Consider the following 27,927-nt stretch of genomic DNA (forward strand, 5'->3'; position numbering starts at 1 on the left):
GTGGACCAAGGCGCAGCATGAGAGAAATACATCTTCCTTTTATTTTACGAAGACGTAACACGAAACGAAACACTCTTACAAAACTAACAAAACAATAAACAACCGTGAAGCTATAAACGAAAGTGCACACACAAGCTACTAACGTTCAACATAGACAATTACCCACGAAATACCCAATGAATATGGCTGCCTAAATATAGCTCTCAATCAGAGACAAATGAACAACAGCTGCCTCTAATTGAGAACCAATCTAGGCAGCCATAGACCTACAAACACCTATACATGACACTGCCCCATTAAACATACAAACCCCTAGACAATACAAAAACACATACATTCCCCATGTCACACCCTGACCTAACTAAAATAATACAGAAAACAAAGATAACTAAGGCCAGGGCGTGACAGTACCTATTAGAACACAGAGGGTTTTCGTTAATGGAAGCCTCTTTTAATGCAAATCCAGTTGAGTGTGGTTTACCGCAGGGCAGCAGGTTAAATCATAATTTTTGGAACAAATCACTCGCCCGACGCTGAACTATTATTGAATAATGTGGCTATTGAGCAAGTGGAGAAGACTAAACTGCTGGGTGTAACCCTAGATAGCAAGCTGTCATGGTCAAAACATATAGACTCAATGGTTGTTCAAATGGGAAGAGGTCTGTCCATGATAGGGCGTTGCTTTGCCTTCTTGACATCTCAGTCGACCAGACAGGTCCTTACCAGACAGGTCCAGTTTTGTCGCACCTGGACTACTGCTGCCCAGCTGTGTTGTCATGTGTGGCAAAGAAGGACATAGGTGAATTGCAGTTGGTCCAGAACAAAGCAGCACGTATCGCCCTTAGATGTAAACGGAGGGTGAATGTCAAGAACATGCATGTCAATCTCTCCTGTTGAGGAGAGAGGACTATTGGTCTGGTGATGTGTTGATGGTACCTAACTGTCTGTTCAAGCAGTTGGCACAGTTCGGACACTCATCGTTACAACACAAGACATTCAACCAGAGGTCTCTTCACAGTCCCCAGGTCCAGAACAGAGGCTGGGAAACACACAGTATTAAAGAGTTATTAGGTTATTAAATTATTGCATCTGAGCTCCTCGTGGCTCTCCTCTTCTTTTTCAAGTGTTCTGAAAACACCTCGGCTGAACAGGTGTGCGTTTCCTCCAGAGGAGCCATTGGAGTCAACATGGGCCAGCATCCATGTAGAAAGGCTTTTACAGACAAGTTGACTAACAAATAGCAGAAACATATCTAAATCAGGAAAAACTATGTCTGCACCCCTCTGTTAAAAATCGTTAAGCCGTCTCCGACTGTAGGCTACGGGTCCTTTTTTTATATTAGCGGCGTAGGTCTCAGATTTTCACTTTATCACATAGGCTATAGTCGGACAGTTACTGATGGGTTATTAGCAATTGTGTGGTCGGGTCCGGGTGAACAAACAGCTGACCTGCGCACCACTACAAGGTAGTGTGTCTATATAACCTCTCCCCCATCAGGACTGACTGAACTGAATCCGTTCATCTCCACTCGACTCTCGCAGCGCGACAAAACGTCTTCAATTTGGACACCAGGCGTGTCCGTATAGCCTCTTCCGGGAGATCCTCCTCTTCCTGATGACGTCGCGGAGCTACCGTTCTGGGAGGCGAGGGTTTGTCGAAGAAACGCGAGGAGGTTGTCAACAACACGGGTTTCTACACTGCCCCAGCTAATTTACAGAGAACAACATGTCAGATACAGTAAGTGATAACTATAACCTATACCAGTTACCAACCAAACAGTTACACCACGAGTGAGTCACAAAACTTATACCAGTTCGCACAGACCGCTTAGCAATGTTTAACCACAATGGTAGCTGTCGTGTTAGCAGCTAACGTTAGCTGCAAACAAATACATAGCTGCTAGGTTATCTAGCTAGTTCAATAGTAGCTAACTTAACTAGGTAGTTAGAGCAGTGGGCTCATATAGTTGTTGTCATTTTAGCTAGCCAGACAAGTTAGTTTTCAACTAGAGGACATAGATAGCCAACTATCTATATGTTTCGGCTGAAGTGAAGAGTTTTCAGAGGGAAACAGGTCCATTGTTAGCAGACGTCGCTAACTAACTAGTATGCGTATCGTTACATCACCAGGTTTCCATCCAACCTTTTTTATGCGAGAGTGAACTGCATGTCGGATAAAAAGTCATGACAGGCCTGATGGAAACTATTTTTTCCCCCGGTAAACTTTCCAAATGTCGACACAAACAAAATATGTTAAAAAAGATTAGATCTTTTTTTATCGGTAAAATGAATTATGCGAGAAATGTCGGTGGAAACGCTTTTATGCGCAAATATTGACACGACCATCATATCTAAGTAAACTTGGAGTCACGAGACATGTTGTGTGGATCGGTAAACGTGTAGTTACAGATTAAGCTACAGATTAAATAAATTATGTAGTAGTTACAGATTAGGCTACAGATTAAATAAATGATGTAGTAGTTACAGATTAAATAAATGATGTAGTAGTTACAGATTAGGCTACAGATTAAATAAATGATGTAGTAGTTACAGATTAGGCTACAGATTAAATAAATGATGTAGTAGTTACAGATTAGGCTACAGATTAAATAAATTATGATGAACTTCAAGGGGTGGTGAAAAGTGATGAGTTGGCTTCTTTCCAATAAATATTGAGGGTATTATTCTGGTTACATGATCATCGATGCATGGCTGCCATTTTGAAAAATGTAAAATAATATCGCTCTATTGTCCATAATCCCATATGCCAGAGTAAAGCTATACATGTGCCCCCCTAGCCAACAGCATGCAGATACTTAAGCAATAAGGAACGGGAGGGTGTGGTATATGGCCAATATACCACGGCTAAGGGCTGTTCTTAGGCCTGCAACCTGCCATGATAAATCAGACCTATATCAGATCAGATATTTAACTAGGCAAGTCAGTTAAGAACAAATTCTTATTTACAATGACAGCCATGGTATCAGTAGGCAGTCAGCCAATCAGCATTCAGGACTCGAACAACCCAGTTTATAAAGTACTTTATAACCATGGCATTGTTGAATACTCATATCTGATTGGCTTGAAGGGCATTCTAGAGTGTACAGGAAAAGGGGGTGTGGTATAGGGCCGAAACACCATGGCTAGCTAAGGGCTGTTCAGAAGCACAATGTGCCTGGACGCAGCCCTTAGCCGCGGTATATTGGCCATATACCACAACCGCCCTGAGGTGCCTTACTGCTATTATAAACTGGTTACGAACTTAATTAAAACGTAATACTTTTTTTTGGTAATATCTTTGGTGTCCGGTCTGATATGGCCCTAGTGTTGTCGCACCTGGGCTACTGTTCAGTCGTGTGGTCAGGTGCCACAAAGAGGGACGTAGGAAGATTACAATTGGTTCAGAACAGGGCAGCACGGCTGGTCCTTAAATCTACACAGAGAGCTAATATTAATAATATGCATGTAAATCTCTCCTGGCTGAAAGAGGAGGAGAGATTGACTTCATCACTACTTGTATTTATGAGAGGTATTGACATGTTGAATGCACTGAGCTGTCTGTCTAAACTACTAGCACACAGCTCAGACACCCATGCATACCCCACAAGACATGCCACCAGAGGTCTCTTCACAGTCCCCAAGTCCAGAACAGACTATGGGAGGCGCACAGTACTACATAGAGCCATGACTACATGGAACTCTATTCCACATCAAGTAATTCATGCCAACAGTAAAATTTGATTTAAAAAAACAGATAAAAACACACCTCATGTTACAGCAGGGACTGTGAAGCAACACAAACACATGATAACATACTGACTATACACACACGTACACATGTATTTTGTGTTATAGATATGTGGTCGTAGAATAGAGGCCTGAGTGCACACACTAAATATGTTGTGAAATCTGTTCTGAATGTATTGTAATGTTTTTAAGATGTGAAACTGAAAGATGATGTGTTGCTAATGGAATAATAAATACCAATATGTCACGGCTGTCAGGCATTCGGTTAATAATTCCCTTTTATAAACTGGGTGGTTCCAGCCCTGAATGATGATTGGCTGACAGCTGTGGTAAATGAGATCGTATACCGTGGGTATGACAGAACATAATTTTTTTTTTTTATGTTCTACCGGTAATTATGTTTGTAACCAGTTTATAAAAGCAAAAAGCACATTGGGGGTTTGTTAGCCAATAGAGCGTGCAGGCCGAGGGGGTGTGGTATATAGCCAATATACCACGGCTAAGGGCTGTGTCCAGGCACTCAGCATTGTGCTTAAGAACAGCCCTTAGCCGTGGTATATTGGGCATATACCACACCCCCTCGGCCTGCACGCTCTAGAATGCCCTTCAAGCCAATCGGATATGAGTATTCAACAACGCCATGGTTATAAAGTACTGTATCTGTGCACTCTATTAAAATAATGTGTTTCGGTGTCAGTATGACTTATTCTGTCGGACCAAACCTCAAATGCAAATAGCGACCTGAAACCGGTTGTCAGAGGAAGGTGTGAGCTCTCACGGGTCCCGTGTGGCTCAGTTGGTAGAGCATGGCGCTTGCAACGCCAGGGTTGTGGGTTCAATTCCCACGGGGGGACCAGGATGAATATGTATGAACTTTCCAATGTGTAAGTCGCTCTGGATAAGAGCGTCTGCTAAATGACTTAAATGTAAATGTCAACTTTGTTGTTGTAAGTGGCAGAGGGGGAGGGGCTTGATGTGGCGGGGGGGGGGTGGTTGGGGCAGGGGAGGGGCTTGCTGTGTGTAAATAGGAAGGCGCACAGAAGGAGACGAGACTAATTAGCTAGCTATGCACGGCAGATGTCATCTGTAATTCCCTTCCCCATAACGCTCCTTTGCCCAGAGATCATGTTATCAAACTGTCAACAACATACTGTGATGATGTTTCCTATATAGGAAAGAGCTCACAACTTATTTGTGGATTTATGGCCTGGTCCATTATAGTAAATGGAAACAAAAGCTATTGGGCGATAACGTCTGCAGACCTAACTAAAACAGTTACACGTTGAGTTAAAATACAATCCCGGCTTCGTGTCCTTTCTCTCTTGAAGGACACGAAACCTTCAAGTCAGGGTGGAGGAGACCAGAAGGATGGAGAGTACATCAAACTGAAAGTGATCGGCCAGGTAAGACGTTTGGAGTCGGAGAATTATACTGAAGATGCTGGTGATATGTAGCTAGTTTACATAGCTAGGTTGGTTTATCATAGTGAATTATTTTTTTTAATTTTTTTTATATATATCAGTTGACCCACAATTTTGAAACGTTTAACTTGGAATCTATTCATTCTTTTCCCACCTCAGGACAACAGTGAAATTCACTTCAAAGTGAAAATGACCACCCATCTGAAGAAGCTGAAGGAATCTTATAGCCAGAGACAGGTAATAATCACATCTCATTCGCAATGTCATTAAAGGTTTTCTGGGCGTTCTTGGTGAGCAACTAGTTGTTTTTTGTTGTTGTTGTTGAGTGTGTCTCAAATGGCACCCTATTCCCTATGTAGTGCACTACTTTTTACCAGGGCCCATAGGGATACTATTAGGGAATAGGGAAGCATTTGGGACTCACACTATGTGTTCCTTACCCGACGCTGTGTGTTCCTTACCCCACGCTGTGTGTTCACTCAGCGTTCCTTTCCTCCTCTCTGTAGGGTGTTCATATGAGTACCTTACGGTTTCTATTTGAGGGACAAAGAATCTCAGACAACCACACTCCAAAAGAGGTAGCTATGCTTTCTGTCGTTCTGTCTGACCCGTAGCCACGTCGTTCTGTCTGACCCGTAGCCACATCGTTCTGTCTGATCCATATCCTTGCAGGACCTTGTGGTTTGGGTCTCAATCCTCCTCTGGTTTAAAGGAAAGATTCACCCATTTATAAATGTTGTTCATCTCTGAGTGATGTTCTATCGATTCCCAGGGTCATTTCATGTGTTCTTGGTGTATCTATTGCTGTTCCAGCAGGCAGAAATACAGCCGGGTGGGGTGAAATCTGCACCAAATTTGCCCAATACTGATTATTTCCATCCATTAATTGGTATTTTGCGCATTCACATCAGCTCTTTCACTCATAATTGGGCAAAAGATCAGAAGTGGTCTGCCCTTGTAAACACAGCCATTGTGCCTCCCATCTTAACGTCTCTGTCCTCCCTCTCTCTTGTAGCTGGGGATGGAAGACCAGGACGTCATCGAGGTCTATCAGGAACAGACTGGAGGACTTCGGAATAATTAGTCTACCTGGATTTAATTTTTTTATGATAATATTGTATTTTATATTTGTACAATTACTGAGTGATTTGTTTTGGCTTTGTGTTCCTCTCAGTGGTAGAGATCTCTGCCAGAGAGGAGAAGAATAACTCTGATACATCTCCTGTTCTCTTATCGTCACCTGGTCCCTGGTCTGTTGTGTGCTGTTTTGCCAACTTGCGTGACAAAAAGTTGGCACAAACAGACTGGCACTTGGGCTGTATCTGTTGTGTGCTGTTTTGAAAACTCTCATGAAGGCGTGACGATGACTGTAGAAGTTGGCAAAGACAGCACAAACAGGGTCTGAATGTATTTCAGAGTAGGAGTGCTGATCGGGGATCAGTTTTGCCTTTAAGTTTTTTATTTTTTATTTTATTTAACTAGGCAAGTCAGTTAAGAACAAATTCTTATTTCCAATGACGGTCTACTGGGGAACAGTGGGTTAACTGTCTTGTTCAGGGGCAGAACGACAGATTTTTATTTTACCATGTCAGCTCGAGGATTCGATCCGGTTACTGACCCAATGCTCTAACCACTAGGCTACCTGTCGCCCCCCCCATTGACTACATGAACAAGAGGGACCTGATCCTAGATCAGCACTCCTCCTGCTTTATGGTTACGGCCGGAAACAAGGCTACTATGATCCAGCCATGTGGTCCACCAGAAGACTCATTAGGTTGGATAGATACACAATGTTTTCTTCAGACCCCCCTAGCTTCAGTTTGGTTGATTGGCATCCGTCCCCATATATAGCTTTCGACAGTATATATTTTATTAGCTATAAATCCATACCATTTATTGAAGATCCAGGTAACTGCCAAAGTAAAGGAAACACTAATAGGGTGTGTCTTAATAGGGTGTGTTGGGGGCACCACGAGCCAGAACGGCTTCAACGCTCCTCGACATAGATTCTACAAGTGTCTGGAACTCTATTGGAGAGACACCATTCTTCCATTAGAAATTCCATCGTTTGGTGTTTGTTTTGTTGGCGGTGGTGGAAAACGATTTCTCAGGCGCGCCTCCAGAATGTCCCGTAAGTGTTCAGCTGGGTTGAGATCTGGTGACTAAGATGGTCGTGGTATATGGGTTTTTATCGTTTTAATACTTAATACTCAAACCATTCAGTGACCTCTCGTGCCCTGTGGAGGGTGTGGGGCATTGCCATGGTGGCCAAAATAATGGCCATGCGCAGATTTTTTTTTTTTTACATGACCCTAAGCATGATGGGATGTTAATTGATTAATTAACTCAGGAACCACACCTGTGTGGAAGCATCTACTTTCAATATACTTTGTATCCCCTCATTTACTCAAGCGTTTTGTTTTTTGGCAGTTACCTGTAGCTAGCATGCCACTATTATTTCCTGACGTTATGTCTAGGTGTTATCCAGACGTTGTTACTTTATAGATGGGTATGTAATACGACGTCAATAATGTCTCCTCCTCGGTTCATTCAATACGCTTGTCCCGCAGTCTTAAGTAACACACCAGGGGTATTTAATAACCATCCAAGTTCCCATTCACTGCCCGTCTCTTTCTGTTAGAGAACTTGTAAAATACCTTACTACAGGGCTCTATTCAATCTGCGTCGTCCAAGTTCAGCTTTACAGCGTGATTTGAAATATAAAGACAACGTTCACGCTTTATCGGAGACTTCATTCCCGGTAAACGCCGCCCGTGTCGTCGGTTCAACCGGAGAGACTTCATTCCCGGTAAACGCCGCCCGTGTCATCGGCTCAACCGGAGAAACTTAATTCCCGGTAAACGCCGCCCGTGTCATCGGCTCAACCGGAGAAACTTCATTCCCGGTAAACGCCGCCCGTGTCATCGGCTCAACCGGAGAGACTTAATTCCCGGTAAACGCCGCCCGTGTCGTCGGTTCAACCGGAGAAACTTCATTCCCGGTAAACGCCGCCCGTGTCGTCGGTTCAAACGGAGAGACTTCATTCCCGGTAAACGCCGCCCGTGTCGTCGGTTCAAACGGAGAGACTTCATTCCCGGTAAACGCCGCCCGTGTCGACGGCTCAACCGGAGAGACTTCATTCCCGGTAAACGCCGCCCATGTCGTCGGTTCAACCGGAGAGACTTCATTTTACATTTCCAGCACGGAATCTCTTAAACTTTCCAGATTGAAGAGAGCTTTTAATCCATAGTACATCATTCGTACTCTGAACTGTATAGTACTCTGTAGTACTGATTACTGTACATTGGTCTGAACTGTATAGTACTCTATAGTACTGATTACTGTACATTGATTACGTTAAAGGCCCAGTACAGTCAAAAACTAGATATTCCTTTGTTTTGTATATATTTCCACACTGAGGTTTGATTCATATTTTGAAAATAATGATAATGCCTTTTTAGTGTAAGAGCTGATTGAAATGCCAGCCTGTTTCTGTTTTGGTGGGATGGAGTTTTAGCCTAGTAAATTAGTTAATAGACCTGAAATGAGAGTTCCAAACCTCTCTGCCAATAACAGCTAGGTTCCCTCCCCACTCAGAACCTCTCTGCCAATAAACAGCTAGGTTCCCGCCCCACTCAGACCACTCCTAGACAGTCCTTGCAAAATTCTTGCTTGAGAAATTGCTATTTGCTAAGAAGCTATTTTGTTTCTTTCTGACCATATTTAATTCAAAACAATCACAGTAAGGTACTCCTTTGTTACTCAGAAATGATTTTGATATTGCCTTACATCCTTTCATCCATGTTCTCTTTTGTAAAAAAAAATGACTGGTCAATTTAACATGGTGGTAAACATATTGACATACCTTTCAATCCCACAAAACCCATCACCACTGTACTTACTACTTACTCATGACAGGATAAAGGCTGTGAGTTCCCAGCCAAAATACTGAGCAGTTTCTTAATTCTGACAAACCTTGTATAGCAAACGTTAGCATTGTACACAGTTCATATTTTCTAAAAGAAAATCGTGCATTCAAATGTTACCCCTCTTGTATATTTTGTATACGTCTTTTTATATATATATATTTTATTTGGGTAAGACATTTTTTTTTAAATTGTATTATTGCACAGCATCTCATGTTATTAGTTGTCTCATTTCAGGAGGGGAAACCATGATATGCAGTTTGGGTATGCTGTACGTGGATGATCAGTTTGGGTATGCTCTACGAGGATGATCAGTTTGGGTATGCTGTACGTGGATGATCGGTTTGGGTATGCTCTACGAGGATGATCAGTTTGGGTATGCTCTACGAGGATGATCGGTTTGGGTATGCTGTACGTGGATGATCGGTTTGGGTATGCTGTACGTGGATGATCGGTTTGGGTATGCTGTACGTGGATGATCGGTTTGGGTATGCTCTACGTGGATGATCAGTTTGGGTATGCTCTACGTGGATGATCAGTTTGGGTATGCTCTACGTGGATGATCAGTTTGGGTATGCTCTACGTGGATGATCGGTTTGGGTATGCTCTACGCGGATGGTCGGTTTGGGTATGCTGTACGAGGATGATCGGTTTGGGTATGCTCTACGCGGATGATCGGTTTGGGTATGCTCTACGCGGATGATCGGTTTGGGTATGCTCTACGCGGATGACCGGTTTGGGTATGCTCTACGCGGATGACCGGTTTGGGTATGCTCTACGCGGATGACCGGTTTGGGTATGCTCTACGCGGATGACCGGTTTGGGTATGCTCTACGCGGATGACCGGTTTGGGTATGCTCTACGCGGATGACCGGTTTGGGTATGCTCTACGCGGATGACCGGTTTGGGTATGCTCTACGCGGATGACCGGTTTGGGTATGCTCTACGCGGATGACCGGTTTGGGTATGCTCTACGCGGATGACCGGTTTGGGTATGCTCTACGCGGATGACCGGTTTGGGTATGCTCTACGCGGAAGACCGGTTTGGGTATGCTCTACGCGGATGATCGGTTTGGGTATGCTCTACGCGGATGATCGGTTTGGGTATGCTCTACGCGGATGATCGGTTTGGGTATGCTCTACGCGGATGATCGGTTTGGGTATGCTCTACGCGGATGATCGGTTTGGGTATGCTCTACGCGGATGATCGGTTTGGGTATGCTCTACGCGGATGATCGGTTTGGGTATGCTCTACGCGGATGATCGGTTTGGGTATGCTCTACGCGGATGATCGGTTTGGGTATGCTCTACGCGGATGATCGGTTTGGGTATGCTCTACGCGGATGAACGGTTTGGGTATGCTGTATGCGGATGATCGGTTTGGGTATGCTCTACGCGGATGATCGGTTTGGGTATGCTGTACGCGGATGATCGGTTTGGGTATGCTGTACGCGGATGATCGGTTTGGGTATGTTGTACGCGGATGATCGGTTTGGGTATGCTCTACGCGGATGATCGGTTTGGGTATGCTCTACGAGGATGATCGGTTTGGGTATGCTCTACGTGGATGATCGGTTTGGGTATGCTGTACGAGGATGATCGGTTTGGGTATGCTCTACGCGGATGATCAGTTTGGGTATGCTGTACGCGGATGATCAGTTTGGGTATGCTGTACGCGGATGATCAGTTTGGGTATGCTGTACGCGGATGATCAGTTTGGGTATGCTGTACGCGGATGATCAGTTTGGGTATGCTCTACGCGGATGATCAGTTTAGGTATGCTCTACGCGGATGATCAGTTTGGGTATGCTCTACGCGGATGATCAGTTTGGGTATGCTGTACGAGGATGATCAGTTTGGGTATGCTCTACGTGGATGATCAGTTTGGGAATGCTCTACGTGGATGATCAGTTTGGGTATGCTCTACGAGGATGATCAGTTTGGGTATGCTCTACGCGGATGATCAGTTTAGGTATGCTCTACGCGGATGATCAGTTTGGGTATGCTCTACGCGGATGATCAGTTTGGGTATGCTGTACGAGGATGATCAGTTTGGGTATGCTCTACGTGGATGATCAGTTTGGGAATGCTCTACGTGGATGATCAGTTTGGGTATGCTCTACGAGGATGATCAGTTTGGGTATGCTGTACGTGGATGATCAGTTTGGGTATGCTCTACGTGGATGATCAGTTTGGGTATGCTCTACGTGGATGATCAGTTTGGGTATGCTGTACGTGGATGATCAAAGCAAAGCAGAGGTCAAGCTGTAAATGATTGTACATCCCCAAATGGCACCCTATTCTCTGATGTAGTGCACTACTTTTGACCCGGACCCTAATTAAGTGCAGACAATGTTTCACTGCGTTGAGCCATAGAATCACTTTTGATTTAAGTCACTCTTTAGAGATGTATTTTTAAAATATTTTAGTTGCCATGGAAGTGAATGCAATGCACACACCGTGTATCCCGAATAGCACCTTATTCCTTTTATAGTGCGTTACTTTTGACCAGAGTCCTTGTTAATAGAGCGCCGTTTTGGTGTTATTTGGGTGTGAAGACACCGGAAAGGAGGAGTTGCTCTGGAAAGGTTTGAGGTTGGAAGATATTTCTTTTTAAATAAAAACGTATTTTAAAATATTTCTCTCTGACTCGTGATTATATATCATTGTAGTGGCTATAATTGTCCAATTATAATTGTATCAATACAATTTCCATCCTGAGCCTTTAGCCACAATGGACAGTAGTGAAATGTTTTGTCTTGACGCAGACAAATCAATGTATTTTTTGTCGTTCTTTTGGTTACAAAAATGTAAGGAGAACTCTTAATTAAATAAATTCTGATCATTCAAACCAAAAAAACAAACAGTATGGTCTGGCATGGTCAAAAGACTGCTGTCGTTCCCTGTAGGCCTTTTAAAATGCGCAATATGGAGAAATCGCAATTTCCCGGTTACTGAAATTCTAATGGTCTAATTTCAGTTTGTGACAAAATAAGCAAGTAGAGTTTCCCAAACTTGGTACTTGGGACGCCAAGTACGTTTTGGTTTTTGCCGTAGCGCTACACCGCTGATTTCAAATAATCAACTAATCATCAAGCTTGGGATCCCGAGGACCGAGTTTGGGTGTAGAGAATCATTGTACCAACTAAATAGCTTTGAAATATATTTTCCATAACCAAAAAAAACAGTATTTTCAGCTGTTTTGAAGCGGATGATCAAAACTTGAAGTAATAGACGCAAAAACAAAACGTAAGAACGGGAAGCATAGAAATAGTGCACATAGAACATATCTACCGCTACTTAATATTGCTAAGTAGAAGTGCTGAGCAATTAGTGCTTTTTGAAGTTTATTTCAGTTTAATTATGTAAGGGATGATCAACGAGGGGCTATAAATTCTCTGGAACATAATGAACAACGCGGAAGGTTTGTTCCACGACTCGCTAGTGGAGTGGAACTACCTTCCAATGAGTTGCTTTATGTCCAGATACCGCATAGAGCCCCTCGTTGATTTATCCCTTTTTATACCATGGCTATAATTGAACACATTTTGCAAGTAGAAATGTTTTCCAACATCCCACTGAAGTAACTTAGATAGCAAGTTGACTAGATAGCGACGGTAGTTGCCGTGGTAACAGAACAGACTCGCTAGTTTAGCTAACCAAACCATCGGTCCCAGATTGCTATTATGAAAATCGGAATTAAACAATGCCAATAATGTTTTAACATTATTTAAATATGTTGGTAATTCATTGTATAAAAGTGATAATGCCCTCGGGGGCTGGAGTTTGGAGGATATATTGGCACGGTTTGCAGGCCCTCAACAAACACCCGTGCCAATATATCCTCCAAATACCGGCTTCTCGGGCATTATCACTTAAATAATGAACTTGTGGTTTTACTTAATTCTCCATACTGGCTAGGGTTGAATATTTCCCCTGTGTTTTACAAATGTTCCATCCTGAGGATAAATTCAACCCGATATTTCCCGCAAACCGAAAGTCTCATTCACAAGCATTATAACCCTTAAAAAAAACACGAATATTGCAGTTTTGAAACTGCAGTAAAAGTGCCTTAACTGTAGTCCACTGTGGTGTTTTGGATGCAGTAATTGCAGAATAACTGTTATACTGCAAAATTACTGTAGTAAAAAAAACAAAAAAAATCGATTCAGTATTTGCAGCACACAGTACTTAGACTGCACTTTAACTACAGTTACACTGCACTGTACTGCAGTTAACCTGCACTCTGACTGCAATATTATTTCATAAGGGAAAGCATGTAAAGGTCTGGATTTGAATATAGCTTTGATCAGCATGAAAATTCAAACCTGATGCTACTTGAGCCTGATGAGCCATATATTAAATATATATATTTAATATATATCCAGGACCTCTATACCAGGTGGTGTCAGAGGAAGGCCCTAAAAATTGTCAGAGACTACAGCCAGTCCAGTCATAGACTGTTCTCTCTACTACCGCATGGCAAGTGGTACCGGAGTGCCAAGTCTCGGACCAAAAGGCTTCTCAACAGGTTTTACCCCCAAGCCATAAGACTTCTGAACAGGTAGTCAAATGACTACCCAGACTATTTGCATTGTGTGCCCCCCCCCCCCCAACCCCTCTTTTATGCTGCTGCTACTCTCTGTTTATCATATATGCATAGTCACTTTAACTATACATTCATGTACATACTACCTCAATTGGGCCGACCAACCAGTGCCTCCACACATTGGCTAACTGGGCTATCTGCATTGTGTCCCACCACCCGCCAACCTCTCTTTTACGCTACTGCTACTCTCTGTTTATCATATATGCATAGTCACTTTAACCATATCTACATGTACATACTACCTCAATCAGCCTGACTAACCGGTGTCTGTATATAGCCTCTCTACTGTATATAGCCTCTACTGTATATAGCCTCTCTACTGTATATAGCCTGTCTACTGTATATAGCCTGTCTACTGTATATAGCCTGTCTACTGTATATAGCCTCACTACTGTATATAGCCTGTCTACTGTATATAGTCCAACAGAACAGGCCCTGTTTAGAGGTCCAGACAGTTGTAGTCCAACAGAACAGGCCCTGTTTAGAGGTCCAGACAGTTGTAGTCCAACAGAACAGGCCCTGTTTAGAGGTCCAGACAGTTGTAGTCCAACAGAACAGGCCCTGTTTAGAGGTCCAGACAGTTGTAGTCCAACAGAACAGGCCCTGTTTAGAGGTCCAGACAGTTGTAGTCCAACAGAACAGGCCCTGTTTAGAGGTCCAGACAGTTGTAGTCCAACAGAACAGGCCCTGTTTAGAGGTCCAGACAGTTGTAGTCCAACAGAACAGGCCCTGTTTAGAGGTCCAGACAGTTGTAGTCCAACTGAACAGGCCCTGTTTAGAGGTCCAGACAGTTGTAGTCCAACAGAACAGGCCCTGTTTAGAGGTCCAGACAGTTGTAGTCCAACAGAACAGGCCCTGTTTAGAGGTCCAGACAGTTGTAGTCCAACAGAACAGGCCCTGTTTAGAGGTCCAGACAGTTGTAGTCCAACAGAACAGGCCCTGTTTAGAGGTCCAGACAGTTATAGTCCAACAGAACAGGCCCTGTTTAGAGGTCCAGACAGTTGTAGTCCAACAGAACAGGCCCTGTTTAGAGGTCCAGACAGTTGTAGTCCAACAGAACAGGCCCTGTTTAGAGGTCCAGACAGTTATAGTCCAACAGAACAGGCCCTGTTTAGAGGTCCAGACAGTTATAGTCCAACAGAACAGGCCCTGTTTAGAGGTCCAGACAGTTTTAGAGGAAGCGTACAAATTGCATCTCATTTTCGTTTCAGTATCTGCCAGTGGAACTGAAGAATTAAAGATAACTGTGATCGTAACAAACCTTTTTTTATTTTATACCTGAGCTGTCAGTTTTAATCTTGTTTTTATTAATACTCTATTAGCTGGTAGTTGGTCATTTATTACCAAGGTCAAATCTGACACGCGCCAAACGGCAGATAGGTGGCGCCAACGTATCAGGAAGTGACAAAAATCCATGTTGATTTTTATAGTCAAAAGAAAATCAGACGGCATCGGGAAAGGTCAATCACACCACAGATTTAATCTACATAAATGTAAGTGCCCTATGCCCATGTAGGTTGTGCTTCTGTAACAGTTTAAGTGTACGTCCGTCCCCTCGCCCCGACCCGGGCGCGAACCAGGGACCCTCTGCACAATGTGCCTGTTTCAGGTCATGTTGGACACGGCCCAACAAATCTATGCTCACCTTTTTATATTCCCACGCTGACTTCATATCTTGGGAGAACAATAGACTATTAGAAATATCACATAGACCATTATTACGGTTCCAGGAGGCTGATTGGCATTAATAAGTAGCACAGAACATTTTTTGACCATCCTTTAATTATTAATACTTCCTCAATTCCCAACTTGGAAGACAACACACGTCTTTTTTTATTCATGTTTTATTTGTACCTTTTATTTAACGAGGCAAGTCAGTTAAGAACAAATTCTTATTTTCAATGACGGGCCTAGGAAAAGTGGGTTAACTGCCTTGTTCAGGGGCAGAACGACAGATGTTTACCTTGTCAGCTCGGGGATTCGATTTTGCAACCTTTCGGTTACTAGTCCAATGCTCTAACCACTTGGCTACCTGCCTCCTCTAACCACTAGGCTACCTGCCTCCTCTAATCACTAGGCTACCTGCCTCCTCTAACCACTAGGCTACCTCCCTCCTCTAACCACTAGGCTACCTGCCTCCTCTAACCACTAGGCTACCTGCCTCCTCTAATCACTAGGCTACCGGCCTCCTCTAACCACTAGGCTACCTGCCTCCTCTAACCACTAGGCTACCTGCCTCCTCTAACCACTAGGCTACCCGCCTCCTCTAACCACTAGGCTACCTGCCTCCTCTAACCACTAGGCTACCTGCCTCCTCTAACCACTAGGCTACCTGCCTCCTCTAACCACTAGGCTACCCGCCTCCTCTAACCACTAGGCTACCTGCCTCCTCTAACCACTAGGCTACCTGCCTCCTCTAACCACTAGGCTACCTGCCTCCTCTAACCACTAGGCTACCTGCCTCCTCTAACCACTAGGCTACCTCCCTCCTCTAACCACTAGGCTACCTGCCTCCTCTAACCACTAGGCTACCTGCCTCCTCTAACCACTAGGCTACCTGTCTCCTCTAACCACTAGGCTACCTGCCTCCTCTAACCACTAGGCTACCTGCCTCCTCTGACCACTAGGCTACCTGCCTCCTCTGACCACTAGGCTACCTGCCTCCTCTGACCACTAGGCTACCTGCCTCCTCTGACCACTAGGCTACCTGTCTCCTCTGACCACTAGGCTACCTGCCTCCTCTGACCACTAGGCTACCTGCCTCCTCTACCACTAGGCTACCTGCCTCCTCTAACCACTAGGCTACCTGCCTCCTCTAACCACTAGGCTACCTGCCTCCTCTAACCACTAGGCTACCTGCCTCCTCTAACCACTAGGCTACCTGCCTCCTCTAACCACTAGGCTACCTGCCTCCTCTGACCACTAGGCTACCTGTCTCCTCTGACCACTAGGCTACCTGCCTCCTCTAACCACTAGGCTACCTGCCTCCTCTAACCACTAGGCTACCTGCCTCCTCTGACCACTAGGCTACCTGCCTCCTCTGACCACTAGGCTACCTGCCTCCTCTGACCACTAGGCTACCTGCCTCCTCTGACCACTAGGCTACCTGCCTCCTCTGACCACTAGGCTACCTGCCGCCTCTGACCACTAGGCTACCTGCCTCCTCTGACCACTAGGCTACCTGCCTCCTCTGACCACTAGGCTACCTGCCTCCTCTGACCACTAGGCTACCTGCCTCCCCATTCTAAATGTTCACATCTAGTTGCAGCGGGTGTCATCATGACATGTGACACTTTGGAGTGGACACCCACCTGTCTCAATCAATGAGAGAAGATTTTAAATAGACAAGATGGTGACATACACACTGCATTTTTCACGCATCATGTTCTAATCATGTATAAGTGACTTAGTTGAGCTTCTTAAATCAATTTGAGATACTTTTCTATGTTTTGAACACGAACAATGCTAATATCGGTACAAGGACTTGAATGGGATTTGTGTCCACAAATGCTAAAACATTAAACATTAGCATTTGTAAACAGTGCCAGGGAAACCGAAGCATGGATTGCTGTCCTACCTTGCCATGTAAACAGTCTATGGACATCGACTTACAATAAGTTATTCCTCTAAATAGAAACTATTCTTATAGGCTACACATTGACCACGAAAGCAAGACATTTAAAATATAAAATCATTTTAATCCGTGAAACTGTACAAAATGGTACCGTTAACAGCATTAAAAAAAATAATAATAATAATAATTGCATGATTATCTTCCTAAATAGATAAAATCTTTGGAGAGAAAAAAACCTGTTTTTACAAGATATGTAATAGTGCAGTACTTTGCATAATTCCACAGCTACACACATGCATATTCTATCTCATTTCTAAATGCAATGTCAGTCAGTCTTATTACTGTGCCACAAAAATATACATGATTGTCACTGCTTGGCTGTGAATGTCAAACAAATGACCACAAAAACAAAAAAAGGGAGTATAAATTCGTACGGTCAAACGTGCTCTTTCTTCAACTGAAGCTTGCCAGTAGCGTTACACGGTGTAGTAGCTCTATAGTGTGAATAGGGTCATTCATTGTATAAAATTGTTACAGGATCACCTCTGTAAAGAAAACCACTTTCATACAAAGACACAGAGGCTCTACATCATTCAGAATTTGACCTACATTGCGATACACTAGGAACGATCCGTTTCTCCGTATTCCTCTTCAGATGATCATTGCACAGTAAAGTGTCCGTATGAGCTTTTTCCTAACAACAACCCTGGAATCTGGGAAGCAACAATGGCTTTTTACAGGCTCCTGAAGGTCCAGTTCGGGAGGCAGACGGGCTACACCAGCCACGGACCCCCATGTTGAACTCATCATACGTCTTATTCCATGCGTTATGTCCTGTCCTGATCCCAAATGGTATCCTACTCCCTTAATAGTGCACTACTTTATGGACCCTGGCCAAAAGTAGTGCACTAAATAGGACGTAGGGTGGCATTTGGGACACAAGTCCATTATATTATCATTCCCACGTCATTGTTGTTCATACTGTCGTTTCTCCCTGGTTGCTGGTACTCAGTCTCTTATAGAACCTGCGCCATGACTGCAGTGTTTTCCCTGACCATATCCAAAACCCGGAGGTGATGCCGACAATCAAAGTCATCAAATACTTGATCATGAAGACAGTAAAGTCTGGGGTCACGAGCGCAAAATTGTTTGGTGGACAAGGCACCGCAAACCTCTTACAGATCTGCGTATGCCAAGTTTTCTCCCACTGCTCACGGAACGCCTGCTCGTAGAAGCAGCAGGCTATGACGATAGTGGCTGGTACGGTGTAGAGGACACTGAACACTCCGATCCGAACCATAAGCTTCTCCAGCTTCTCCGTCTTGGTTCCGTCGTGTTTCATGATAGTTCTGATCCGGAACAGAGAGACAAATCCCGCGAGGAGGAACGACGTCCCTATAAACAAGTAGACAAAAAGAGGTGCCAGAACAAAACCACGCAAGGAATTCACACTGTTGATGCCCACATAACACACCCCTGTGAGCAGGTCTCCATCCACCTGTCCCATGGCCAGGATGGTAATAGTTTTAACAGCGGGTACAGCCCAGGCAGCGAGGTGGAAATACGGAGAGTTGGCCTCTATGGCTTCATGCCCCCACTTCATACCGGCAGAGAGGAACCACGTGAAGGACAGAATCACCCACCATATAGAACTGGCCATGCCGAAGAAATACAGAATCATAAAGAGAATAGTACAACCCTCCTTCTTAGTTCCCTGAGCTACAGTCTTATAACCAGTGTCCTTGAATTGATTAATACACACCACTTTATCCTCTAAGAGAAACCCGGCCACGTAGGCAGTGGCCACCATGAAGTAACAGCCAGAGAGGAAGATGATAGGCCTCTCCGGGTAGCAGAATCGTCTCATGTCCACTAGATAGGTCAGCACTGTGAACAGGGTGCTCACACAGCACAGAACGGACCAGATCCCGACCCAGAGCCGGCCAAACTTCACCTCCTCCTCCCGAAAATACATCAACCCGCTGGGCTTGGTGGGCTCGCAAGGCGCGCCGCAGTCCTTTACCCCCATAAAGTAGTAGTTCAGATAGTTGGGCACCTGCAGTTGTAGCGGGCAGGAGAACTCCCGGTGCTGGTTCGGTCGACCCATATTGGGGGGTAGAGTCATGAGCTCAGGAACGTAGGGTGTTGGGTAAGAGGTGGGGCTACCGGTGTTCGAAGTGTTTTGACCCACACAAATCTCTCCCGCTCCGTGGACGGGGAAGTTCTCACAGCGGAGCCTCTCCGGCCACTGGAAACCGAACTTATTCATCAGAGCCTCGCAGCCTTGTCTCGCCCGCTCACACAGGGACCTGCACGGCGGGATAGCCTGCTCGAGGACCGTACAGACCGGCGCGTACATTGAACACAGGAAGAACTTCAGGTCCATGGAACACTGGACCTTGACGAGCGGGTAGAACTGGTGCACCTCCAGCCCGGCGTCTTCCTGGTTCGTGTGGCCGAGGAGATTCGGCATGATGGTCTGGTTATAGGCGATGTCCGTACAGAGGGGTATGGAGATGGGCTGGCAGAAGCCGTGTTCGGGTATGGAGATGCCCTTCTCACCCTGGCCTGAACACAACGGGAAAAGCGCAAACAAGATCAAGAACGCACAACGCGCCGTACCTGCCCAAGTAACCGATTCCGCCATAGTTAAAATAAAAAACGTTGAATAAACTCCGAAATGTAAAAAAAATAGTTCCTTTTCAAAAACTCGAGTTTCATATATACCAGAAAAATGATCTCTTACATATAAAACGATTTTCGTCTTTTCTATCTCGAACCTAAACTGCTTGTACAAGTCCACAAAACCGTGCGCATGGTCTCGGTATTCTCATGACTTCTTGGTCTCAGCTGTAAATAGTTGTAAAAAAAAAAAAATCCGTTAGAAAGAGGTACTCCTTTGCGTTTCCTTCTCGGGATCACCAGTTTAAAAAGTAATTCACTGTCTCCTTAGTTAAAATGAAGGTTCCACAGCGCGCATCTCCTCGCTTGTGTTGGAAATCGTTACGCATGTAGATGTATTAAATATCGTTTAAAAAGTTGCAATCTTCTTCTCGTGCACACTGTCCATGGCGTTGCCTTGCTGGACACTACAACGTTGGAGCTGTGACACACACTAAAGAGCACGCGATGATGTGACGTCGGTTTCTAGTTACCCCTCATTCACAAGCCACAGGGCGGGGCGCCTGAAGACCATGGGGTCTCCCGACTAATCACAGGGTTTGTTTTCCTTTGCGTCTCCTTCCTGATTGGATTGTGGGAATTATGGCAAACGGGTTAATAACTTTATCCCCCTTCTTTTTTTCTCCAGAATTTTTTATATATTTTTTATTGAATTTAAAAAAGACCATTCCTGAAATATTTTTGGTGCGTAATCTCAAATTAAAATCACATTTTATTTGTCACATGCTTCATAGACAACAGTTGTACTGTAGACTAACAGTGAAATGCTGCTTACTTATGGCTCCATTTCCAACAGTGCAGAGTTCAAGACAAAAAACATTAAAATACAAATAGTGACACGGTGGACAAAAATAAAGAGTAAAAAATATCAATTATTTTATTTCACCTTTATTTAACCAGGTAGACCTGGCCAAGATAAAGCAAAGCAGTGCGACCAAAACAACAACATAGAGTTACACATAAACAAACATACAGTCAATAACACAAGAGAAAAATCTATGTACAGTGTGTGCAAATGTAGAAGAGGGGGAGGTAAGGCAATAAATAGGCCCTAGAGGTGAAATAATTACAATTTAGCATTAACACTGGAGTGATAGATATGCAGATGATGATGTGCAAGTGTGAGATACTGGGGTGCAAAAGAGCAAGAGGATAAGTAATAATATGGGGATGAGGTAGTTGGGTGTGCTATTTACAGATGGACTGTGTAGAGGTACAGTGATTGGTAAGCTGCTCTGACAGCTGATGCTAAAAGTTAGACAGGGAGATATAAGACTCCAGCTTCAGGGATTTTTGCAATTCGTTCCAGTCATTGGCAGCAGAGAACTGGAAGGAAAGGCGGCCAAAGGAAGTGTTGGCTTTGAAGATGACCAGTGAAATATACCTGCTGGAGCAGGTATATTTTTACAGGGGCTAGAAAATAACATGGCTATATACAGGGAATAGTAATAACATGGCTACAGTTGAAGTCAGAAGTTTACATACACCTTAGCCAAGTACATTTAAACTCAGTTTTTCACAATTCCTGACATTTAAACCTTGTAGGAAATCCCTGTTTTAGGTCAGTTAGGATCACCACTTTATTTTAAGAATGTGAAATGTCAGAATAATAGTAGAGAGAGTGATTTATTTCAGCTTTTATTTCTTTCATCACATTCCCAGTGGGTCAAAAGTTTACATACACTCAATTAGTATTTGGTAGCATTGCCTTTAAAATGTTTAACTTGGGTCAAACGTTTCAGGTAGCCTTCCACAAGCTTCCCACAATAAGTTGGGTGAATTTTGGCCCATTCCTCCAGACAGAGCTAGTGTAACTGAGTCAGGTTTGTAGGCCTCCTTACTTGCACATGCTTATTCAGTTCTGCCCACAAATTTTCTATAGTATTGAGGTCAGGGCTTTGTGATGGCCACTCCAATACCTTGACTTTGTTGTCCTTAAGCCATTTTGCCACAACTTTGGAAGTATGCTTGGGGTCATTGTCCATTTGGAAGACCCATTTGCGACCAAGCTTTAACTTCCTGACTGATGTCTTGAGATGTTGCTTCAATATATCCACATCATTTCCCTGCCTCATGATGCCATCTATTTTGTGAAGTGCACCAGTCCCTCCTGCAGCAAAGCACCCCACAACATGATGCTGCCACCCCCGTGCTTCACGGTTGGGATGGTGTTCTTCGGCTTGCAAGCCTCCCCCTTTTTTCTCCAACGATAACGATGGTCATTATGGCCAAACAGTTCTATTTTTGTTTCATCAGACCAGAGGACATTTCTCCAAAAAGTACGGTCTTTGTCCCCATGTGCAGTTGCAAACCGTAGTCTGGCTTATGTCGATATAGGACTCATTTTACTGTGGATATAGATACTTTTGTACCTGTTTCCTCCAGCATCTTCACAAGGTCCTTGCTATTGTTCTGGGATTGATTTGCACTTTTCGATGAACGTGGTACTTTCTGGCGTTTTGAAATTGCTCCCAAGGATGAACCAGACTTGTGGAGGTCTACAATTGTTTTTCTGATGTCTTGGCTGATTTCTTTTGATTTTCCCATGATGTCAAGCAAAGAGGCACTGAGAAATACATCCACAGGTACACCTCCAATTGACTCAAATGGTGCCAATTAGCCCATCAAAAGCTTCTAAAGCCATGACATAATTTTCTGGAATTTTCCAGGCTGTTAAAGGCACAGTCAACTTTGTGTATGTAAACTTCTGACCCACTGGAATTGTGATACTGTGAATTATAAGTGAAATAATCTGTCTGTAAACAATTGTTGGAAAATATTATTTGTGTCATGCACAAAGTAGATGTCCTAATTGACTTGCCAAAACTATAGTTTGTTAACAAGAAATGTGTGGAGTGGTTGAAAAACAAGTTTTAATGACTCCAACCTAAGTGTATGTAAACTTCCTACTTCAACTGTAGTTATGAGCTATATAGTTCTAACAGTATATAGATCTAACAGTATATAGTTCTAACAGTATATACAGTGGGGAGAACAAGTATTTGATACACTGATGATTTTGCAGGTTTTCCTACTTACAAAGCATGTAGAGGTCTGTAATTTTTATCATAGGTACACTTCAACTGTGAGAGACGGAATCTAAAACAAAAATCCAGAAAATCACACTGTATGATTTTTAAGTAATTCCTTTGCATTTTATTGCATGACATAAGTATTTGATACATCAGAAAAGCAGAACTTAATATTTGGTACAGAAACCTTTGTTTGCAATTACAGAGATCATACGTTTCCTGTAGTTCTTGACCAGGTTTGCACACACTGCAGCAGGGATTTTGGCCCACTCCTCCATACAGACCTTCTCCAGATCCTTCAGGTTTCGGGGCTGTCGCTGGGCAATACGGAATTTCAGCTCCCTCCAAAGATTTTCTATTGGATTCAGGTCTGGAGACTGGCTAGACCACTCCAGGACCTTGAGATGCTTCTTACGGAGCCACTCCTTAGTTGCCCTGGCTGTGTGTTTCGGGTCGTTGTCATGCTGGAAGACCCAGCCACGACCCATCTTCAATGCTCTTACTGAGGGAAGGAGGTTGTTGGCCAAGATCTCGCGATACATGGCCCCATCCATCCTCCCCTCAATACGGTGCAGTCGTCCTGTCCCCTTTGCAGAAAAGCATCCCCAAAGAATGATGTTTCCACCTCCATGCTTCACGGTTGGGATGGTGTTCTTGGGGTTGTACTCATCCTTCTTCTTCCTCCAAACACAGCAAGTGGAGTTTAGACCAAAAAGCTCTATTTTTGTCTCATCAGACCACATGACCTTCTCCCATTCCTCCTCTGGATCATCCAGATGGTCATTGGCAAATTTCAGACGGGCCTGGACATGCCCTGGCTTGAGCAGGGGGACCTTGCGTGCGCTGCAGGATTTTAATCCATGACGGCGTAGTGTGTTACTAATGGTTTTCTTTGAGACTGTGGTCCCAGCTCTCTTCAGGTCATTGACCAGGTCCTGCCGTGTAGTTCTGGGCTGATCCCTCACCTTCCTCATGATCATTGATGCCCCACGAGGTGATATCTTGCATGGAGCCCCAGACCGAGGGTGATTGACCGTCATCTTGAACTTCTTCCATTTTCTAATAATTGCGCCAACAGTTTTTGCCTTCTCACCAAGCTGCTTGCCTATTGTCCCGTAGCCCATCCCAGCCTTGTGCAGGTCTACAATTTTATCCCTGATGTCCTTACACAGCTCTCTGGTCTTGGCCATTGTGGAGAGGTTGGAGTCTGTTTGATTGAGCGTGTGGACAGGTGTCTTTTATACAGGTAACGAGTTCAAACAGGTGCAGTTAATACAGGTAATGAGTGGAGAACAGGAGGGCTTCTTAAAGAAAAACTAACAGGTCTGTGAGAGCCGGAATTCTTACTGGTTGGTAGGTGATCAAATACTTATGTCATGCAATAAAATGCAAATTAATTACTTAAAAATCATACAATGTGATTTTCTGGATTTTTGTTTTAGATTCCGTCTCTCACAGTTGAAGTGTACCTATGATAAAAATTACAGACCTCTACATGCTTTGTAAGTAGGAAAACCTGCAAAATCGGCAGTGTATCAAATACTTGTTCTCCCCACTGTAGTTCTAACAGTATATAGTTCTAACAGTAGGTTCTGAACAGTATATAGTTCTAACAGTAGGTTCTGAACAGTATATAGTTCTAACAGTATATAGTTCTAACAGTAGGTTCTGAACAGTATATAGTTCTAACAGTATATAGTTCTAACAGTATATAGTTCTAACAGTAGGTTCTGAACAGTATATAGTTCTAACAGTAGGTTCTAACAGTATATAGTTCTAACAGTATATATTTCTAACAGTATATAGTTCTGAACAGTATATAGTTCTAACAGTATATAGTTCTAACAGTATATAGTTCTAACAGTATATAGTTCTAACAGTATATAGTTCTGAACAGTATATAGTTCTAACAGTATATAGTTCTAACAGTAGGTTCTGAACAGTATATAGTTCTAACAGTAGGTTCTGAATAGTATATAGTTCTAACAGTATATAGTTCTAACAGTATATCGTTCTAACAGTATATAGTTCTAACAGTAGGTTCTGAACAGTGTATAGTTCTAATAGTAGGTTCTGAACAGTATATAGTTCTAACAGTAGGTTCTGAACAGTATATAGTTCTAACAGTATATAGTTCTAACAGTATATAGTTCTAACAGTATATAGTTCTAACAGTATATAGATCTAACAGTATATAGATCTAACAGTATATAGATCTAACAGTATATAGATCTAACAGTATATAGTTCTAACAGTATATAGTTCTAACAGTATATAGTTCTAACAGTATATAGTTCTAACAGTATATAGTTCTAACAGTATATAGTTCTAACAGTAGGTTCTGAATAGTATATAGTTCTAACAGTATATAGTTCTAACAGTATATAGTTCTAACAGTATATAGTTCTAACAGTAGGTTCTGAATAGTATATAGTTCTAACAGTAGGTTCTGAACAGTGTATAGTTCTAATAGTAGGTTCTGAACAGTATATAGTTCTAACAGTAGGTTCTGAACAGTATATAGTTCTAACAGTATATAGTTCTAACAGTATATAGTTCTAACAGTATATAGTTCTAACAGTATATAGTTCTAACATTATATAGTTCTAACAGTAGGTTCTGAATAGTATATAGTTCTAACAGTAGGTTCTGAACAGTATATAGATCTAACAGTAGGTTCTGAACAGTATATAGTTCTAACAGTAGGTTCTAAACAGTATATAGTTCTAACAGTATATAGTTCTAACAGTATATAGTTCTAATAGTAGGTTCTGAACAGTATATAGTTCTAACAGTATATAGTTCTAACAGTATATAGTTCTAACAGTATATACAGTGGGGAGAACAAGTATTTGATACACTGCTGATTTTGCAGGTTTTCCTACTTACAAAGCATGTAGAGGTTTGTAATTTTTACCATAGGTACACTTCAACTGTGAGAGACAGAATCTAAAACAAAAATCCAGAAAATCACATTGTATGATTTTTAAGTAATTCATTTGCATTTTATTGCATGACATAAGTATTTGATACATCAGAAAAGCAGAACTTAATATTTGGTACAGAAACCTTTGTTTGCAATTACAGAGATCGTACGTTTCCTGTAGTTCTTGACCAGGTTTGCACACACTGCAGCAGGGATTTTGGCCCACTCCTCCATACAGACCTTCTCCAGATCCTTCAGGTTTCGGGGCTGTCGCTGGGCAATACGGACTTTCAGCTCCCTCCAAAGATTTTCTATTGGGTTCAGGTCTGGAGACTGGCTAGGCCACTCCAGGACCTTGAGATGCTTCTTACGGAGCCACTCCTTAGTTGCCCTGGCTGTGTGTTTTGGGTTGTTGTCATGCTGGAAGACCCAGCCACGACCCATCTTCAATGCTCTTACTGAGGGAAGGAGGTTGTTGGCCAAGATCTCGCGATACATGGCCCCATCCATCCTCCCCTCAATACGGTGCAGTCGTCCTGTCCCCTTTGCAGAAAAGCATCCCCAAAGAATGATGTTTCCACCTCCATGCTTCACGGTTGGGATGGTGTTCTTGGGGTTGTACTCATCCTTCTTCTTCCTCCAAACACGGCGAGTGGAGTTTAGACCAAAAAGCTATATTTTTGTCTCATCAGACCACATGACCTTCTCCCATTCCTCCTCTGGATCATCCAGATGGTCATTGGCAAACTTCAGACGGGCCTGGACATGCGCTGGCTTGAGCAGGGGGACCTTGCGTGCGCTGCAGGATTTTAATCCATGACGGCGTAGTGTGTTACTAATGGTTTTCTTTGAGGCTGTGGTCCCAGCTCTCTTCAGGTCATTGACCAGGTCCTGCCGTGTAGTTCTTGGCTGATCCCTCACCTTCCTCATTTTCATTGATGCCCCACGAGGTAAGATCTTGCATGGAGCCCCAGACCGAGGGTGATTGACCGTCATCTTGAACTTCTTCCATTTTCTAATAATTGCGCCAACAGTTGTTGCCTTCTCACCAAGCTGCTTGCCTATTGTCCTGTAGCCCATCCCAGCCTTGTGCAGGTCTACAATCTTATCCCTGATGTCCTTACACAGCTCTCTGGTCTTGGCCATTGTGGAGAGGTTGGAGTCTGTTTGATTGAGTGTGTGGACAGGTGTCTTTTATACAGGTAACGAGTTCAAACAGGTGCAGTTAATACAGGTAATGAGTGGAGAACAGGAGGGCTTCTTAAAGAAAAACTAACAGGTCTGTGAGAGCCGGAATTCTTACTGGTTGGTAGGTGATCAAATACTTATGTCATGCAATAAAATGCAAATTAATTACTTAAAAATCATACAATGTGATTTTCTGGATTTTTGTTTTAGATTCCGTCTCTCACAGTTGAAGTGTACCTATGATAAAAATGACAGACGTCTACATGCTTTGTAAGTAGGAAAACCTGCAAAATCGGCAGTGTATCAAATACTTGTTCTCCCCACTGTAGTTCTAACAGTAGGTTCTGAATAGTATATAGTTCTAACAGTAGGTTCTGAACAGTATATAGATCTAACAGTAGGTTCTGAACAGTATATAGTTCTAACAGTAGGTTCTGAACAGTATATAGTTCTAACAGTATATAGTTCTAACAGTATATAGTTCTAACAGTATATAGTTCTAACAGTAGGTTCTGAATAGTATATAGTTCTAACAGTAGGTTCTGAACAGTATATAGTTCTAACAGTAGGTTCTGAACAGTATATAGTTCTAACAGTATATAGTTCTAACAGTATATAGTTCTAACAGTAGGTTCTAACAGTATATAGTTCTAACAGTAGGTTCTGAATAGTATATAGTTCTAACAGTAGGTTCTGAACAGTATATAGTTCTAACAGTATATAGTTCTAACAGTATATAGTTCTAACAGTATATAGTTCTAACAGTAGGTTCTAACAGTATATAGTTCTAACAGTATATAGTTCTAACAGTATATAGTTCTAA

General features: G+C 43.1%; 2 protein-coding genes and 1 non-coding gene across 3 annotated transcripts; 2 read left to right on the plus strand and 1 right to left on the minus strand.

Moving 5' to 3' along the window:
• The first annotated feature begins 23 nt into the window (after positions 1-23).
• LOC139538544 (small ubiquitin-related modifier 1) lies at positions 24-11,731 on the plus strand. Its single transcript, XM_071340701.1, has 5 exons — positions 24-1,737; positions 5,075-5,149; positions 5,327-5,404; positions 5,674-5,745; positions 6,183-11,731. Exons 1-5 carry the CDS (start codon positions 1,726-1,728, stop codon positions 6,249-6,251), a joined length of 306 nt encoding a protein of 101 aa, XP_071196802.1. The 5' UTR covers positions 24-1,725; the 3' UTR covers positions 6,252-11,731.
• Positions 4,526-4,602, plus strand: trnaa-ugc (transfer RNA alanine (anticodon UGC)). The gene has a single exon. It is a non-coding gene; the product is annotated as a tRNA-Ala (tRNA).
• A 5,648-nt stretch (positions 11,732-17,379) lies between the features above and the next one.
• Positions 17,380-20,391, minus strand: fzd7a (frizzled class receptor 7a). The gene has a single exon (XM_071340702.1). The coding sequence runs from the start codon at positions 19,921-19,923 to the stop codon at positions 18,253-18,255; it is 1,671 nt and encodes a 556-aa protein (XP_071196803.1). The 5' UTR covers positions 19,924-20,391; the 3' UTR covers positions 17,380-18,252.
• Between the last annotated feature and the right edge of the window lie 7,536 nt (positions 20,392-27,927).

The sequence above is a fragment of the Salvelinus alpinus genome, chromosome 14 (genome assembly GCF_045679555.1).
Source record: "Salvelinus alpinus chromosome 14, SLU_Salpinus.1, whole genome shotgun sequence".
NCBI classification, from domain to species: Eukaryota; Metazoa; Chordata; class Actinopteri; order Salmoniformes; family Salmonidae; genus Salvelinus; species Salvelinus alpinus.

Coding starts and splice junctions, on each gene's coding strand:
- LOC139538544 (XM_071340701.1), top strand. Junction 5,150..5,326: donor AACTGAAAGTGATCGGCCAG/GTAAGACGTTTG, acceptor TTCCCACCTCAG/GACAACAGTGAAATTCACTT. Junction 5,746..6,182: donor ACAACCACACTCCAAAAGAG/GTAGCTATGCTT, acceptor TCTCTCTTGTAG/CTGGGGATGGAAGACCAGGA.
- fzd7a (XM_071340702.1), bottom strand. CDS start 19,923: ATGGCGGAATCGGTTACTTGGGCAGGTACGGCGCGTTGTGCGTTCTTG.